General features: G+C 39.0%; 1 protein-coding gene across 1 annotated transcript in view; it reads right to left on the reverse strand.

The window, feature by feature from the left end:
• Positions 1 to 4,452: 4,452 nt before the first annotated feature.
• The window catches only part of adgra1 (adhesion G protein-coupled receptor A1), a 189,426-nt gene continuing 176,151 nt past the window's right edge, over positions 4,453 to 17,727 (reverse strand). The window contains exons 18-19 of the mRNA XM_014469438.2: positions 8,905 to 9,000; positions 4,453 to 8,821 (exon numbers count right to left, since the gene is read on the reverse strand). Of these exons, the coding sequence (XP_014324924.1) occupies positions 7,414 to 8,821; positions 8,905 to 9,000 (1,504 nt within the window). The 3' untranslated portion in view covers positions 4,453 to 7,413. The remainder of the gene's footprint in view (positions 8,822 to 8,904; positions 9,001 to 17,727) is intronic.

The following is a 17,727-nucleotide window of genomic DNA, read 5'->3' on the forward strand; positions in this document are numbered from 1 at the left end:
GATATAGATCAACGCAAAGTAGTACATAATTATCAAGTGGAAATTTTTTACCAAGTGACCTATAAAATCTGAAAGGTTTGGAGTCAATTATTGAACGAGTTCTCAATGGATGCATGTCATATGGATGCATGTCTCAAACTTTGCACATCTACAGACCAAAACATTTGTTTGCAACAAGAAGCTCAGAGACACTGGATGGAGAACTCCTCTGGATGCCTGTGTTTGTATTCTTGCCACAGATTCTCATTTGAAATTAGACCTGGACTTTAACTTGGCCTTCTCATTGTAGTTCTGGGTGTATGTTTGAAGCTGTGTTCTAGCTAGAAGGGGAATTCCTGAGTTGATTTGAAGCAATTTCTTCAAATCAACTCTTGTCCCTGCCTCGGTCGGAGAAAATCCTCCCCATGGTATGATGCAGCCACTACCATGTTTTACTGGCATTGGTGTCCAAAGTCATTGCTGAGTATTTTAGTTCTTCAGTTCCTGGTTCAACACACACCAGCAGGCCTTTGCAGAACTTTGTCATACTGAAGAGTTGGATCATATGAATCAGTTGTGTTGGAGCTGAAACTCGTCTAAAACCAGCAGGAGGTGAACACCCATGACTTAGAGGAGCAGTGTCAGTCACAAATCGTGTTTTGGACATTAGTTTGGTTTTGATTTGGTCTGAGTACTTCCTTCCAAATATTTTCTGTCTCTTCATGGTTTCTTGCCTTCTTAAGGCTTTCTTGTAGCAGTGACTCTCCTGCTGCCACTATTCCATAAAGGCTAGATTTGTGGACTACACCATAAATTGTTGCCATGTTAACAAGTTGTCCCTACTGAGCTGTGGATCTCTACAGAACGTGTTAACACAGGCCTCTTGGCTGATTCTCTGATGGATTCTCTCTGTCTGCCCAGACAGTCAGGGCGGGTCAGGAGTCAGGAATCTTTTCAGGTCGTAGAGCCATTTTTGACTACAAGACAATCTGTCTGGAGCCATAAGCCCCTCTCGACTGCTGGAAACAAAGAAGATGAAACATATAATAGATACAAATGGGTTTTGATGTGAAATGAAAGAACTCAAGATAAATATTTTTAGGCTTTATAATACTGAAAACCTCAAATTGTTTTAAGAAACAAATAAATGAACACTTTGTCCTGTAGAATGGAGACAATTAGTTCTTTCCATAATGAAGGGACACTTAAAAATGTGTAGTTAACTATTTTCTGGGTGACAGTAAAAGGCAATTAAGACTGGATTTTATTTAGGGAAATTAGAATACTCACATGTGCAAACAAAACTTCTGAATTTCCTTTATAAAAGTTTTTGACAACTGTATATCATTGCCTTTCTTCTTCACAATAACGCATAACATTCTGTTGGCTTAGCTCAATAAATATGTGGAGATTTTGGGTTGTAATATGTATGTGTTATTAAAAATCTGGCTAGTTGTTTCTGAAAAATGCCAGAATGTTGCAAAACCAAGGGGCATGAAAGAGCAGCCGTCCTAGCAGATGGCGAAACAACATTTTTCTTTAAGCTGCTGTTGTTTTTGTGGAAAAAAAAACAACTTATAAATTCCCATCACATCTTCACATATACTCACTTCAGTAAAGTTTTTTGTTTTCTTAAGATAACAGTTGGTGAACTTACCTTCTAAAAATCCCTTTTGGTGCTCTTGTTTACTCAGCATCTCCTTAGTAGTCGTCAATGACGGCTATGGTGTAATACTGCACATAGCTTTCAATCAGATGGATAATCTGATGATGGTGAGGCAGAGGAGGGCATGGGATGGCCTTGGACATAAAAAAAAAGAATCCAGCAGCATATTAAATGTACTCAGGCATTTCATAGCCTGTCAAATATGAGTGTGATTAGTGAGACACAGAACACACCCCTGTCTTATCGCCGTTGGGATGTGTGCACATGAGGAAAAGCACATGTGCGGACAAGGTCTGTGGACACACAACACGCAAACATGCACTCACCGAGCGCCACCACTACCCAAGGTTGCAATAATCTGAATTCCTCCACTGTGGCGACTGTAAGACATCTTACTTTCCATTGTGCTGCTTACAGATAGAAACAGAGCATAGGGAACTGAAAGGGAACAACAGGCCTTTGCTTTTGTTACTTTTGTCGTAAGTTAACCACACATACATACAAACACGCTGAGCCAAAGATGCTTTCATCTGTTGCATGGTGAAAAAATACATTTATTGGGTATCTGTGTCAGTGTAAAAAAAGGTGAAAACTGGCTTCAGGTTTTTGTCACAGTACCACAGGTGAGTATTCCAGCAGCTGTCTGGTGGGCTGTTAGTAAGCCAACATGATGCTCGGTCAGGGCAGTACATCTGCTAACGATGACTTCAGAGGAGGCGGCCTTCGGCAGCCTGTGATAAACACATCATCTCAAAAAAGCTCGGGCTGCTCCGAAAACACACCACCAGCAAATACACAAGATGTACTGGGAAGCTGACTTACACCGGCGTTCTCTCAATTTTCATTTTGCAGCAGAGGTTTGATTTTAGTTACAATTACAAATCTCCAGTCTCTAGAAGCCTGTTTTTAAAATTTATTTAACACATTTCTGTTGTTGTACAGGTGACTCTTAATGAATGAGAGTATCATTAAAATGTTAATTTATTCATTCCACACTGAGTGATATTCTTCAAGTGTTTATTTCTAATAATTTCGATGGTTAAAGCTTAGCGCTAATGAAAACCAAAACATTTGTTTCCTACAAAATAGGAAAGTCACTAAATACAAAAATGGGATTTTTAAAACAGAAATAACAGCCCTCTGAAAAACAATCCAGATACTGTACAATATTTACTCTTACTAATTGTCTGGAGCTCATTTTGCAGGAGTTACTGCGTCAGTGCAGTGTGATGAAGGTAACAAACACGCAGCTCTGCAGAGGAGTTCAGGAAGCCCAGGTTGCTTTAGAAGCAGACTTCAACTCATCTGCATTTTGGGCTGCAGTGTCTCTGATCTTCCTCTCGACAATCCACCATAAATCCTCTACAGGGTTCAGTTCAGGCCACTGTGCAGGCCGATCGAGCACAGTGATACTACGGTCATTAAAGCAAGCACTGGTACTGTTGGAACTGTGGGCAAGTGCCAAGTCCTGCTGGAAAATGACATCAGCATCTCAATAAGGCTCGTCCGCAGAAGGATGCATCAAGTGCTCTAATATTTCCTTTTAGATCGCCACCTGCAGGCGACATGGCTCCCCAAAGCATGACTGACTACAGAAACCTCATCTGTACCTCTCCACTCGTCATCCAGACTCTAGAAGCTGGATTTCCAACTTAAATAGAAAATTTACAAGAATTTTAACTCATTAAGCACCAGTTAAGTTCTTTTTCTCCTAAGCTCAAGTAAGACATTTCTTATCTCTGCTTTAATTTTTCTGTTGCGGTAGCTCTAGAAGCAGCATCTTTGGTCCAGTTGTGAATCTCAACCTAATTCTTGAACATGCTCTGGTCAATAATCCTCTCAAGGCAGTGGTTATCTTTCTATTTTTCTACCACAATTTTTTCTTCCGCTCAATTTTTCCATTCTTTTTGTGCCTTCAACACGTTTTAGAAATTGTCAATTACTTTCTGATTGACAAATTCCCAGTCAGCAGCCTTAAAATTGTCCGATTGTATGAAGGCCCTAATTAAAAATCCCTTTTTATTGGTCTTACGTAATCTAACTTTCTAATAATCTAAGTTTCAGGTTTTCATTGACATTAATCAATAACCATAAAATTAGAAGACATAAACTGAATTAATAAATCAACTTTTCAATTGCATTCTGATTTATAGTGTAAAGGAGCAGTTTATTTTCTGATGGGTTGAATGTCATGTGTCGTGCATGTCTGTTTCTGATATGAAAGTCTCACAACACGTAGCTGGTCTGCATACTTTATGAACAGATAAAGGCCATCTGAAAACAAATAGGACATATCCAAACTCAGATACTGAGCATTAACATTGAGAGGTCATTATTTTTTTCCCCAACTTTCTTTACATATAGACTTTATTCTTAAACATCTTTAATCTCATATAAAATAATTCATCAGAAACCAATTCTATATACAAGGACACAAGAGCACACAGAGGGATTCAGAGATAGTGTGCATGCTGATGGGGTTTGCTGCTTAGAAACATTTTTATTTTTAGTCTTTTGCCTCAATGTGTCACTAGTTTTGTCTGAAGCGTCATCATTTATATGACAAACAACTGCTGCTGAATCAATGCTGAGACACCTTTGCCTTCTCTTTAGAGTAGCAATTCTTCAAACAGAATGTGACCTTCTTGGTAGCAAAAGAAAGATCCATACTTCAGCCTTGGCCTGCCCTGACAAAAGTTAATATGTGAAAGATGTTGGGGTTGTTTTACTCATCTAGATTAGAAGAGATACAGTTTAGGTCAGAAGTTTAAGTGTGGTAATTGTGAGGCATGAATGTCATATTAAAATTGGTTTTATAATGATTTATTTGAACTGTTCCTTTTTACATTGTAGGACAAACAACAAGACCAGGGTGCGCAGGTTTGATTTGTGTTTTTTCTCTCCAAATATGGTCAAAATTAAACCTAAAAGCTCAAATATATACATACACCCCCACTAATCTTTAGCTAAATTCTTTCGTCCAATCACAAAACACATTTTGGAGACGTTAGCAGTCTTTTGGCAGGATATTCACTCCTCTTGGCAGAATTGGTGAGGCTCATTTAAAAGGTTTGATTTCCTGGCACTGATCTGGCTTTCAATCAAACCGCATAAGGATTGAAGTTTACGGTTTTTAGAGGCAGTTCTAGTAAATTAATGTTAATCTGTTTCATTGTTTCCAAAGTGTTAATAGCCTCTTTAAATCTTGCTACAGATTGATTGATTGAGCTGTCTCTCTTCATTCAAAAACCACAAATCAAGTAGATGATATCCTGCACAAGCAACGTTTAGAAAATTCAAGTCATCATTGCAGTACCCAAAAGGCATGGAGTGGAGCTCTGTGGGGTTAAAATAGATTATTACACGTCACTTTGATTTTTTCTTTTGTAAGACACAATGAGACTTAATCCTGCTTTTGCTTTGTTAAAGGAGCTGCTGCATATTTTGGATCTTTGTCTTGCTGGAACATCCATTATATTCAAATTTCAAGTGATGAATATCGCTGTGTCCTTAGGTTCAAAAGCTTCGCATTGACTCCACCAAGCAATTCTTGACTTGATGGGTTATTGTCCTCAATCATGTCTCCTCTCAGCGTTAGGAGGGGTTTGGCTGCTCTATTACTGTGCTTTTTTTGGGGGGGGGACTCAAAAAACCAGCAGGACAGTGAACTCAGGCATAAATAGAAACAAACTGGGACACCTAAATGTGTCCAAGTATGCCATCCAACCAAACCAACAAGATTTAAGTCTGCCAAAAATGGAAAGCTGCTGGAACCCCAGAGGAAATCTCAACAGTGAAACCAAAATTAAGAGACAAGGTGAGGCTTTTAAAACTGGAAGACTGTAACAACTCTCAGATATGGTGGTACCATTAAGGATTGATTGAGTTCAGAACTATCTTCAAATTGAACTTTTGTCAGATGAACAACCAGACAGTTGAGACTAACAAATGTGGGAGCTAAAACAGCATAAAGATTTGCCAAAAACATCTAAACTGGTTTTAAAACCAATATACAATGACAATGTCAAGCTTCTGCAATGATTCTTACCTAAATCCAATGAAATTTTAGTGACTATTCTTAAGATAATGTGCCAGGTAATAATTTAATGAATTTCTTCTGATAGGACGATCCATTGTACAGTTAGCATTATGCTAGGAGTGATGATCAAACTGTAAACTCCTAAGGGATTTTCAACCAAATATTAGTGGGCCAGTATATTTATATTTGAGCTGATATAGTATACATATATATATATCCAGGGGCCGGTGAGTATATATAACTCTGACCATAAGAGATTAGAAAAAAATCCACATCTAATTCAGTCTTGTGCATCTAATTGTTGTTGAAATCCTTAAAGTTGTTTCATTTTTGTATAAACACTCAAGCCTGAGAAGAAGAAAACTACAAAAACTACTAACAGTATATTTCTGCCAGTGATAAACGCGTATAAATTTCTGACCAGAGCTGCAGATGTTTAAAGTCTGGCTAAATACAGATTACCTGTGGAATGTAAAGCAGACATTTGTGACAAAAAAAGACTTAAGACCAGCAGCAATAGTTGCACGGGATTAAAGTAATTATCGGCATTTGCACAATGTGGAGCTATTGTTCAACACATACGAAAAAAAAAATAAAAAAAGGAGTTTTATTTCGTACTTTAGACAGTTCTTGTTATTTTGCTTTGCCCTATTGTGGGGTGAGGGTGAGAGTCATTTATCACATTTTTGTATGAAAGAAAAATAAGGATCACTCCTGTGCAGGCTTCCCAAAGTGGGCCCTTTAGCAGCTTGTTATTTGATTCCAATGATTACATTCAAACACTTTGTAGCTGTTAATGTCTGTTTTTACAAGCAGCTTACATATCGGCAGGAGGAAAATGTGCAAACTGAGATGAAACGAATAAAAATCTGACTGATAAAACACTGCCATGACCTGACTTTGAGTAAAAGGACTGAATCCAATAACTCACTGACATCAGCTCACCATCCACAGTGACATCGCCATTCCTCCTGATGTGCCGTCGATTTTATTTCTTTTCAGGCAGAGGGAAACACTAAGGTGAAGACATCATATGGACATCACGATCAATAGAAACCTGGATAGGAGCACGCATAGTTTTTACTTCGCTTTTTCTGCTGTGATTTATCTACAACTAAACTGGCACCCACACATCTCTGCCAAGCAAAGGTATCTTTGTTTATTATTTAGAAAATCTCTAGTAGGTATTCACAGTTGTGATGGCAAAAATACCCATATGAAGTCTAAAATTGCTGGTTTAGTCGTCTAGAACATGAATGCCAACGTACTGGAGATTCACCGTCAAAGTAGACTATTGGTAGTTTCAGATTCAGGGTAAAAACATCTTGCAGCTTGTTGCCTTTGAGCACTAACACACATAGTCACACATACAACCATTCATTTTTTTTGAATATATATAGAGAGATAGATCTGCAGTAATATGGAACAGTGAGAATACCTTCAGGTAAATCTGATGGTATAATGTGAGACACATTTCACAAACTGTTAGTGTTGAAAGTGATTCTCCTCGGTCTATGAATGTACCTCTGAAGGCGTTTGCATGACATAAGATTTCTGTACAAGAAAACAGCACACATATAAACATGTGGATATTGAAATAAAAAAATCCTCACGTTGATTGTGATGTTTAAAATGTTATTTCACTTTTTTCTTCATCTAGAAAGGGAGGCGAAATTCATTTTGGCAGGATGAGGCGGGACTGCCACCTGAAATGTATTATGTTCCTGCACTACACAGTAGTTTCATTCTTCCAGGGGCCGGTGCGTATATTCCCTGTGCTGTCTGAGGTGTATAGAAGTCCTTCATGCATGCCTCCCTTTAAAATCCCATTCTGACTGGGCGGATTCTGGGGGCATGATTGTCTGCGCGGAGCATGCATCTCCAGATGGTGATGTGTTACCACGGGTTCCTCCTCAGCTACTTTGCTGCAGCCACACAGGAAGACGCCTGTGTCTCCCGATTCTGCCGGACACAGAGAAGGGAAAAGGTCTGCCTTGGAACAGCAGATATGCCTGTGGCACGGGTTATGGCACGCCAGAGACTCATGCAGGGTGGCTGCAGTAGCATGGCATGTGTGATGCCCGTCGTGGTGGCCTTCGTGGGCCAGGTGCGGACAGATGTGGGCGTGCCGCTCACGTGTGCTGTGGGGGCTGTCAGTGTGTGAGCTGTGCATGCTGCCTCCGTCGGCACTAGAGGGGATATGATAGGCGTACTCCCTGTCGCTCCCCGCTGCGCAGGCAGACGCCCCGGCTTTGCGTCCAAACTGACGACTTTTAGTCCTGGTGCTGCTTTTGAGGCAGGGGTGCAGCTGGATCCCTGGTTCAGAGTGCAGCAGCACGTGAGTAGCCGTGGGCTCCTCCTCCATCAGCTGCTGGCTATGCAGGGCGGCACAGCATGGAGTCACTGGCGCCAGACATGTAATATGATTTTGCGAGGACGGAAGAGCGGCGTGTTTACAGTGACCCACCCCGCTGTGACTGCAGCTCAGCAGCGCTTTAGCCTGACACGGCGAGTCGTGGTGGCAGTGGCTGTGACCGTGCCCTGGGGTGTCTCCGTTCACGTTCACTTTGGGCCGCGCCTGAGCAGACCCCTGCGCACCAGAGCAGGCGTTGGCACGTCTTCCGGGACAGCAAGAACACCAGCAGTGCCAGACGTCATCACGCTTGGCACAGTGATGGATGAGGATGAAGAGGCCAAGGGTGACTGAGAAGGCACCGTAAAGGCAGCTGAAGATCATGTCTAGGAAGTGTCCCTGTGACACAGCCAATGCACCAAAGGTCCATGTGGCTAGGAAGAGGAATAGGGTGAAGGCCGCAGTTCGTAGCTGAGCTTTGAAGGAGTGCTCATTGGCCAGCAGTGCAGGGTTGATGGGGATGCCGGGGCAGCCAGCGGGGCAGTTGCTCCCACCAGACGGGGCCGCCAGCGCTCCGGGCTCGGCTCCCTGATGACAGTGAGTCGGCACGTCAGCGGCGGCCAGCCTCTGATGCTCCTCTGTCAGTTGCTTGAGCTCGTACTTCTTCTCGGGATGTCGCCGGAGCTGAAGGAAGGTGCATAGGAAGTAGACGCATGTCACCAGCACAATGAAGGCCACGGGGCCAAAGAAAGCTCCCAGGCTGGGCTCCCATGCCATCCAGCAGCTGCAACACAAATGAGTCAAGCTTAGTAATTTGATTTGCATAAGAAATGTATAACTTTCAAGGTCTTCACATCAAGAACTTACTATGGTGCTTGCTCCCCGCTTCCATAGTTGTCTATATTAACAGCTGCTGTGACGCCACAGATGATGAGAGGCACTCCACCACTGACTAAATAAAATCTGTGATGTGGCAGAGGAAGACACAAAACCACACACAGTGTCAGAAAGGACAGAATTTATGAAACACGCTATTAATATCAAACTACATTTTTATATAATTTCAGCAGTGAACTAAAAGGAAGAGGTCTCTTAAATATCAATTAGCATGTTGTCTCTAATCCACACAAAAATTTGATTCCAGGAAACATACATTTCGTCAATAAATCCAAATAGCTCAATATCTGTCCTGCTTCTAAAGAAGACATCTGACTTGTTCATGATGGCTTGTTTTATCCATTCTTAGATGGTTTTGATCATCATGTAGTTGGAACAAATCAAGATGAAAGAAAATTGAAAAATATTATTAATTTTGACAGGACAATAATCCCAAATCAAAACTGGCCTTGGGACGGATATAGCAGACTAAAATAGGATTCCTGAATAGCCTTCCAAATATCCCGACACTTACTGTACTGGTTTTCACTTTTATACTTTCACCTCAATGCCAGAAAACTAACAGGTTTAAAAAAAACCTACAAGAGGCAAAGACAGTTATCCAGAGAAAAGTATACCAGAAGATTATTGATGACTACAAAAAGAAAGAAGACCCACACAATTCAGACATGTGCACCAGTATTTTTAAAAAATCTTTAAAGTTGAATGGACGTAAAGCTGGAACTGCTTTCAGAGTACAGAATGACTGGTAAATTAAGGGTTTACCCAGTGAGTGAAGTTCTTGGCTAGCCTTGAAGTAAGACTGAATTAAGTCAGAGTAAGTGTATTTCCACGGTTTGACTGACATACAATGACACGTGGGGTCAGGCATGAAAACCCGTTTTCGTACGTTGTTTTTCCTAAACCTGCCAATCTAAAAAAAATTAAAAGAAATGGACCATTTCTGTTTACCATTTGAGTATGTCAGAGTGTTTATGATTACACCCTTGGGGTGCAATCACACCTACTATTTGTTTTCTTCACTGCAAACCAAAGTGCAAACTGTACTACATAAACAAATCTGCTTCCTGTCGATCTGAACATGATGGAACCGCAAGTCATGATTTTATGTGTTGCATATAGGATGTCCTTGATTTAAGCTCAGATTTGAATACATTTTCTTTTTCTACAAACACAGCAAGTTTTGTGAAAGATGAACGAAGAAGCAAAACCCTACGAGGACATTTGCAGTCAGAGCAGCAATTCAAACTATCCGGACAAAATATGCTCCAGAGATGATGAGCACTTGACTTACAAATGGAGCTGTCTTTGAGACGTTTGTGGATCCAAGAGGCTCGTTCAACAATTTAATGATATGTTGTCAATAGAAACAAAGAAAATGTCATTGTATTGCATTAATTCAGTCAAAGCAATATAAGCCCACTCTGTCTGAAGGGGTGTGCACTGTCATAGACATGAAGGAGTCTTCATGAATGTTTGTGTCAGTTGTGATTAAGTGTCATTTGGTAGATAATGACACCTTTAAGCAAAGTTTTAATACAAAATTACATTTAAAGTGTCATTATTTACCAAATTGAGTGGAGGTACATAAAAGTAAATGAATATACTTTTCAGCATGCAAGCTTATCTATTTAACAACTCTTTTTAATTCTTCAGAAGTTGAATTTCAACAATTGTCAATTATAATTCTCAAACTTAATAAAAAGAAACACTTGAATTATGTCCTCCTGTTTGTAATGAATCTATGTAATGGTTCGTTCACACCAAATGCGTTTTGTGTGCCAGGCGCGCCCGGCTTACTTTCAAAGTCTACAAGGGGGCATGACAAGGGCGGGTTTCGCACATCTGGCGTGGTGAGATTTGAAGCATTTGGAGAGTTTTGAGCGTTTGATGCGTCAAGCACTCCCAACACGTCCGGCAACAGAAAACAACAGCTAGAACAATTTTGACGCATCAGATGTGCCCTTGACGCGCCTCTACATATACATTGGATGTTAACCATAGGTGCCTGATGCGCGAATCACTAGGTGTAAAGCAATATGTCAGGTGTCTGCAGTCAAAGTGCACATATGTCGAACTTGTAGAGTCGGATGCATTTTTGATGCGTGCAACGCGCTTGGTGTGAACACACCATAACAGCAACAATCTGAACTGAATTACTGAAAAAAAACTGATGCTGAACTGATATTTGTGTGTCAAACTAGTTAGTTCTTTAAAATAGTAACTATTTATTTTGTGATAAGTTAAAGAAATAATAAAAGAAAAGCCTGGACCACAGATGAGACATGAATAAACCTAAATAACTCGGCATAGTGCGTCACAGGAAGTGAGACCCTATGATTTCATTACAGACACAGAACTCACCCCTTCCTCTCTACTGTCCTTGTCCTCTTTCTCTGCACTGTCATCCACTTTCCAACATAACACTCTGCTATTTCCTCCTGCGTCCTGTTTAATCACAGCCTCCGCCACCCTACCCTAACCTTTCGACCGATCCATCCTCATCCCCAGTTTCCCCCGTTCTGACTCTTTCTGCTGTCTCTCTCCTTCTCCAACAATCTTTCCTTCATCACACTGAAGCCCAAAAATTCAATTACAATCAAGATGTTTGTCTGAGCTGGTCAGTGAGGGGTAGAGGGTGTGCCAAGAAGAGGGGTGATGCTGTCGGTATTAGTGGCCTGTCACTGTTTCTGAGTGGAATGGCACCCCAGGGGACGCTCCTCCAACAGAAAGCCATTTACGCAGCCGTCAGGCAGATAAGCATAAATGAGGGGAACGTGTGGATGTTAAAGCGCCATGTGCTCTCAAACCCTCATTCTCCAACATCCCCTAAAGGAATGCCAGCTTGGAACACGCATGAAGCAGACGTGGCAAAAATATGCGACCAAGTCAGTCAGCTTGCTGCTTTGGTTTTGTCCACAAAGCTGCTGTGTGTGTTTAGAAGTCTTGCCAGATACAGAAACTGTTTTGCATGAACATCTAAACACACACTGCACTACATTACAGACACACATTCTTTTATTTTGGCAATTCTAGTAAAAAAAAGCCTTTAAAAAGAACTTTGCTTTTAACTGAGCTCAGAGGCAGCAATCATCTGATATAAATAGACCCTGAAGTGGCTTTTAGCCGGCATCTACACAGCGACTCCCCTCTCATCTTTGTTCCTCTGCCTATGTACTGTCCTCTGCTTTGTGACGGGGCCTTGTCCTCTCTCTGGACCTCATCCAGTACTTACACAGAACAGCTGGGGACAAGTGACGGTCAAAACCAGCTCCTGCACAGAACATTTCCTCATGGATAAAACAGGACTACATGACTCGCCTGTATTCAGGCTCTTTAAAGAATTTACGCTAAACTAGACTAAATACTGCTTCGTGTGAAACATGATCAGACATATTTAAACAGCACAGAAGGGTTCTTTATATACATTAACCAATATGCAAAACTAGAACATTTTGAGCCTTATAGAGTTGAATCCAAATATCTACTGTTTAAAAAGACAAATAACCTTTCCAGACATAAAACCTTTTTATGTGTGAGTTTAGTGAATATGCCTGAAAATGTTATATTTATCTGATCAAATAATCCATTTAATCTTTCTTTTAAGTTCTTTCCAATTTCTTCAGCTCACATTCAGAGTTTTGGCAAGGCAAAGCACATCTACTGTAGATCAGGATTGTAGTGGGCATGTGGTAAAGATTCTCGAAAATCATCATTTCTACTAATTTGTGGTTTTCCAGGTCACTCAGAGCCAGTCTGTCCCTTTGGCATTTTTTATATTTGTAATTTTGATCATTTCCTCAATTTGACAACTAATGACTCAAAGTTACTTTCTATTTTATGCTACATATTATCTACCAAAAATGTTTTTGCTATAAACTCCAATGAATCATATCTACCATTACAAATTCTCTCTTGGTTTGATCAGATGTCCTCATTTCCAAAGATTCAACTGGGCCAAATGGAGAACCAACATTTAAAAAAGTCAAAATAAGATTCTTTAAAAACTAATATGCAAATAAATAAAATTATATGTGACATTTTCATTATTTTCATGGATACTTATCTCCATAAGTGATGAAAAAACCTTAACAAAACCATGAAAACCTACAAAGGAATAAGACAGATTGCTCATAGATACAGAATGACAGAAAGAAGGAGAAAAATGCATTAAGAATTGATGAAGGGGTAAACTGATGCAGAATCCTAAATCTCAGCTATTCTCACCCATAGCTAAATTTGCATGATAATTAGATATGAAACCAAAATAAAAGCTCAGTTTTGCAAAATTTGCATATTGTCATGTCAACAAAACACAAAATATTTTTGGTAAACTGACAGAATGAGAGTGCACCCAGTTCTTTCTGGTCCAAACAACGATCGTTTCCATCAGCACAACCAAAACAATCAAGATGTACTGAGTCTTCATCTCTCATTTTGCATTTTGTGGACCAAAACGAATGACTTTTGTCTCTCTTGCTTTACGTTTGAGGACATTTTTAACTCATTAGTGTAGTCATAGTAACTAGTGGGTTACTACATGACAAGCAAACACAAATATGAAGTTGTGTGTTCAAGGTATGCACACTATAAGACACATTGTAAGAGTTGATACTCTAAGCTGTGGAGCACATGCACATATTGAGCAAAAAATTTGCCAGGAATTTTTGTTCAAATTTATGTTTGCCGAATGATGCATAAAGGTTCCTGTTTGAAAAACAAAGTGATTAAACACGTAATTTTCTAAGAAAATAAGCACAACACCAACGTCCTTTACACCATATTCTAAAGAACTATTAAGTCAGCTTTTGTTAAGGTGTTAAACCACTTTCTTCTGCTGTAGCTTAAAAGTAGCTTTTGACATTTATGCCCAATGCATATCCAGAGATGTTGTTATATATTCACACATAAACATAAACAATACATTTCTCTGTTTACTATGATAGTTACTGACATCTAGAGATAGAAGAACTTTGGGGCATTTAACTGATGGTGGATCTTTATACAGGAAGAAGAATTCCTCCACTTAATGAGGAATGATTCACACAGACTACATGCCAGTCAGTTGATACATTAACAAAAGTATTTAAACACAGAGTGGCCTACTTCTGATAACAGTCATTATGATTGTGGGATGAATATGTGATCAAAGACTGTCAGACAGGGAGAACAGGAAAAGAGGTGGATAAGGAGGGATGAGGCGGTTGTTAGGAGAGGAGTGAGAAATAGATTTGTCTCCAGCTGTTAAGTCTCATTGCATGAGTTGGTCTGATGGCGAGCATTACAGTCAATCACTGTGGATCAGCTAGCCTACTGCAGCACACAATCCCTCCGCCTGCCCCCAGACAAATGATCTCTTTTTGGAAGCAGAGGAGGATGGGGGAGACTCTAGAATGTTCGCCATTAAAACCCTCATTCATGCAGGTGTCTGAGAATTTACTTTGCAAGAAACGCAATGCAAAGTAACTAGATTTTGAGACTTTCAGGAAAAGATCCCTGAGCAGATTCGTGGTTTGATAATGGTTCGGATAATTTCTTTGTATATATTTTAATAGGTACTAGTGTTTGTGGAAAAAACCTACACAAGGGTACACAGACAATTGGGCTGAAGTTGGTGCCATTGTATGATGTTCAGCAGGTACGTTCTGTATTTGGGCGCACATATGTTCGAACCTAAAGTCAAAATTACTGAGAAAGTTTTAGTAGTGCAAATCTGGAGTTCAAAAGTGCACCACTTTCCCAGCACAAAGTACATAAGGTCTCCGGATCTTCATCTTCTCTTTTATCTTTAATTTCAAATTATACTGCGGAGGTTTGAGGTTCCAACCTTTCCCCTGTTGCTTTTTGCTTTGCCAGTAACTGAATTCAAACTAAATGTTACATTTCACATAAAGGATTAGCCTCTCATTTTCTAAATATCATCCGTACTTTGTCAGACATTTGCTGGCATAGAGAAACGAGGGTGGAACATTCCTAAGAAAAAAGTTAAGGCAGTTTTAGAGACTCAAATATAGCCTCTAAGTTGCTTCTCTTCTTGTTCCTGTATTATTCCTTTAATATTCTTGTTTTTGTGTAGTTTGTTCTTTTGTTCTGCTGTGATACTATAATCTTCCTAATTCTCACTCTTGTCAAAAATGATTTCAATTCAATCTCTTCTTGTGTTGCTCATAAAGGCTAAAAAGTTAGAAAACAACGTGGGAACAGCTTGAGAATAAAACGTTTGCCTTTTTGGTAATTTGGAAGTTTTTTAAAATAATTTTTTTGAACAGAAAACTAAACTTTAAGTGAGTTACTCGAAATTTTTTTATGAATCCTGCTCTAGTTTTTAGCCAATACTTACTGCAACTGAGTCATATTTGCCAACTATTTGTATTGTTACTGTGTTTGTAATTTTTCTTTTCCTCTATTGCTTTATCAAGAGGCCTCTCTGGTAAATGAGATATTTGATTTTAATGCAACAACTTATTGGGATCAAATCCTGATAGAAACTTTACTTCAAAATTCATCAGGCCACACACATATTTTGTTGCTTTTCTTTTTTTAAGACTTAAAAATCCACCATTAATCTATTTTCTTTACATGAAATTATTTCTATTGGACAATGTGAGAAAGGTGGATTACAACTTTGGTAGGTTTTCACATCTATGCAAATATACAAATTCTACCCAAGCAGAGACTTTAAGCCAGGACCTTGTTGCTGTGAGTCCTTGGTAAATTTTTGAAGTTCAAAGGCCAGTAAGCTAATTTCAGATATGTCACAGTACAGAACATGGTGCAGTGTTTTCCCCCAGTTTGCATCTGTTTGTCCACCTATGATGGTTTAAATAAAACCGTTGTAGATTTGCAGCAGAGTTCACAGAATAGCTTCTCACTGCAGAAGGACCACTGGATGGATCTAAAAGCTAATCCTCTTCAATATTTGTCAAATCTTTGTAAAGAACAAATTACAAGCTTGCAACTACAATGCAGTATTTACAGTAGCAGAAAAAAAACAACTAACCTACAGTAATGGCTTTAAGTTATTAGCTTCACTTTATTCCAAGATTATGCCAGGCAGAGGATTGTGGGATTGAAGCCTCCAATAAGTTCTTATAGTAGTGAGAGTAAGAAGCTGCTCTGTCAGGCTTTTTAATTAAAATGCTTCAGTGAAACTTAATAAACTTCACAGGAAACCAGCAATGCAACAAAGCTGCCCAATACCCAGCAAAAAAGCTTTATTGATCAGTGCTTAGTGGCATTTAAGAGTGGTTTAGTTTATTTTTATGCTGTATTCTGAAGGCTGAGTGTTACATAAGCTGTAGTTTGTGTCTCAAATGTCAGCTCTATAAACAGTTTCCCAAATGGAAAGTAACTGATTAAAAAGTATTTTCTGTATTTTAATTTATTGTTGTACAACAGCTGAATATCCACATCAAGGAAATGATCACTGAGGAACTCGAAAATGAGACCAGAGTGGTATGAACAGGAAAATCTGACAGCTATGTTGAGTTACAAAAGTCTGTGGCTTAACACAAACGCAAACCAGCTACATGTGTCTCTGCAGATAAACTATTCAATAACCCATTGCAGCCATTGCTGCCCTCAAAACAAAAAGAAAAGATGGGAAACATATAAGAATGACAAGAAGAGTAAATATAGAAACCAAAAAACCAAAATCAGTGGCTATGCACATACAAAAGAAGTAAAGGGAAACTGTTGAATACATCTAATAGCATAAACAAATGTTTCCATGTCTATTCATCTGCAAAAAGAAATAGAATCAAGGCGTGCATAAGAGATGCCAGTTGTTAAAATCTTTTATAAAAAGGAAAGATGAAACCAGCCTAATTTAAACCTCTGACATCAAAGATCTGGCATCCTCGCGTATGAGTTATCGTCTAACTGTCATGTTGAGAGAGCTTTCCAAGAAATCCAGACAAAATACCTGCAAATCAAATTAGATAAAAGGTGGACTCCTGTGTGTCTGGCCAAGGATTTAAAAATACCTCAAATTAATAAATTATTCCACAGAAAAGAAAGCTACCTGTGAATTTGAGATGATCAGCAATTTATTTCATGAAAAAATAAGAAGGGTCAATGCAGACTAAATTTTATTACAAGGTTTTGTAAGTTGCATGTTTTAGATCATCAAACAAAGTTTTCATCTGACAAAGACAATCTAAATAAACTTAAATGCAGTTTTCAAATGATAATGTAATTTCTTTAATCACATTATTTCAAAAGCTGTCTTCAGGCCTGTAGGACTGAATGGAGCATCCTGGCTGATCTTCCCTTCACCCAGGACAGCTCAGAAATCCCAGGGGATGCTCTGTCAATATCCCAAAGTAATTGATCAATTATGCTACCAATGAATGAGTTTTAGAAAAATGTGAGATTTAGTTTTTCTTTGTCTCTGTGAAGATTTTATCTGTGAAAAGTGCAAAAACTATTTACTAACTTATCACTAATTTAAAATATTAAATAAGTCAGTATTGTATGGTAAATTATTTCTGGAAGAGGTTTTCATATTTAACCTTTCAAGCTGAGGTGAAATTTGTGTTTTCACTAATCTTCGTCTGCATCACCACTGCCTATGGCACTGACGCAAACAGGATTAAATGCTTACTTCTTTAAATACATCAAACGTTTCTTCAAACACAAATTATTGTTTCATCTGACATTTCAAGGACAATGTTAGTATGTAAACTGAGTTTATTCTGGAGATAGTGATTTAAAATGTGTACAAAAGTTAAAATAAAAGCAAATATACCAGAAATCTTTCGTTTTTCAGCATACAGTATATACAGTATTTGC

The sequence above is a fragment of the Xiphophorus maculatus genome, chromosome 22 (genome assembly GCF_002775205.1).
Source record: "Xiphophorus maculatus strain JP 163 A chromosome 22, X_maculatus-5.0-male, whole genome shotgun sequence".
Lineage (NCBI taxonomy): Eukaryota > Metazoa > Chordata > Actinopteri > Cyprinodontiformes > Poeciliidae > Xiphophorus > Xiphophorus maculatus.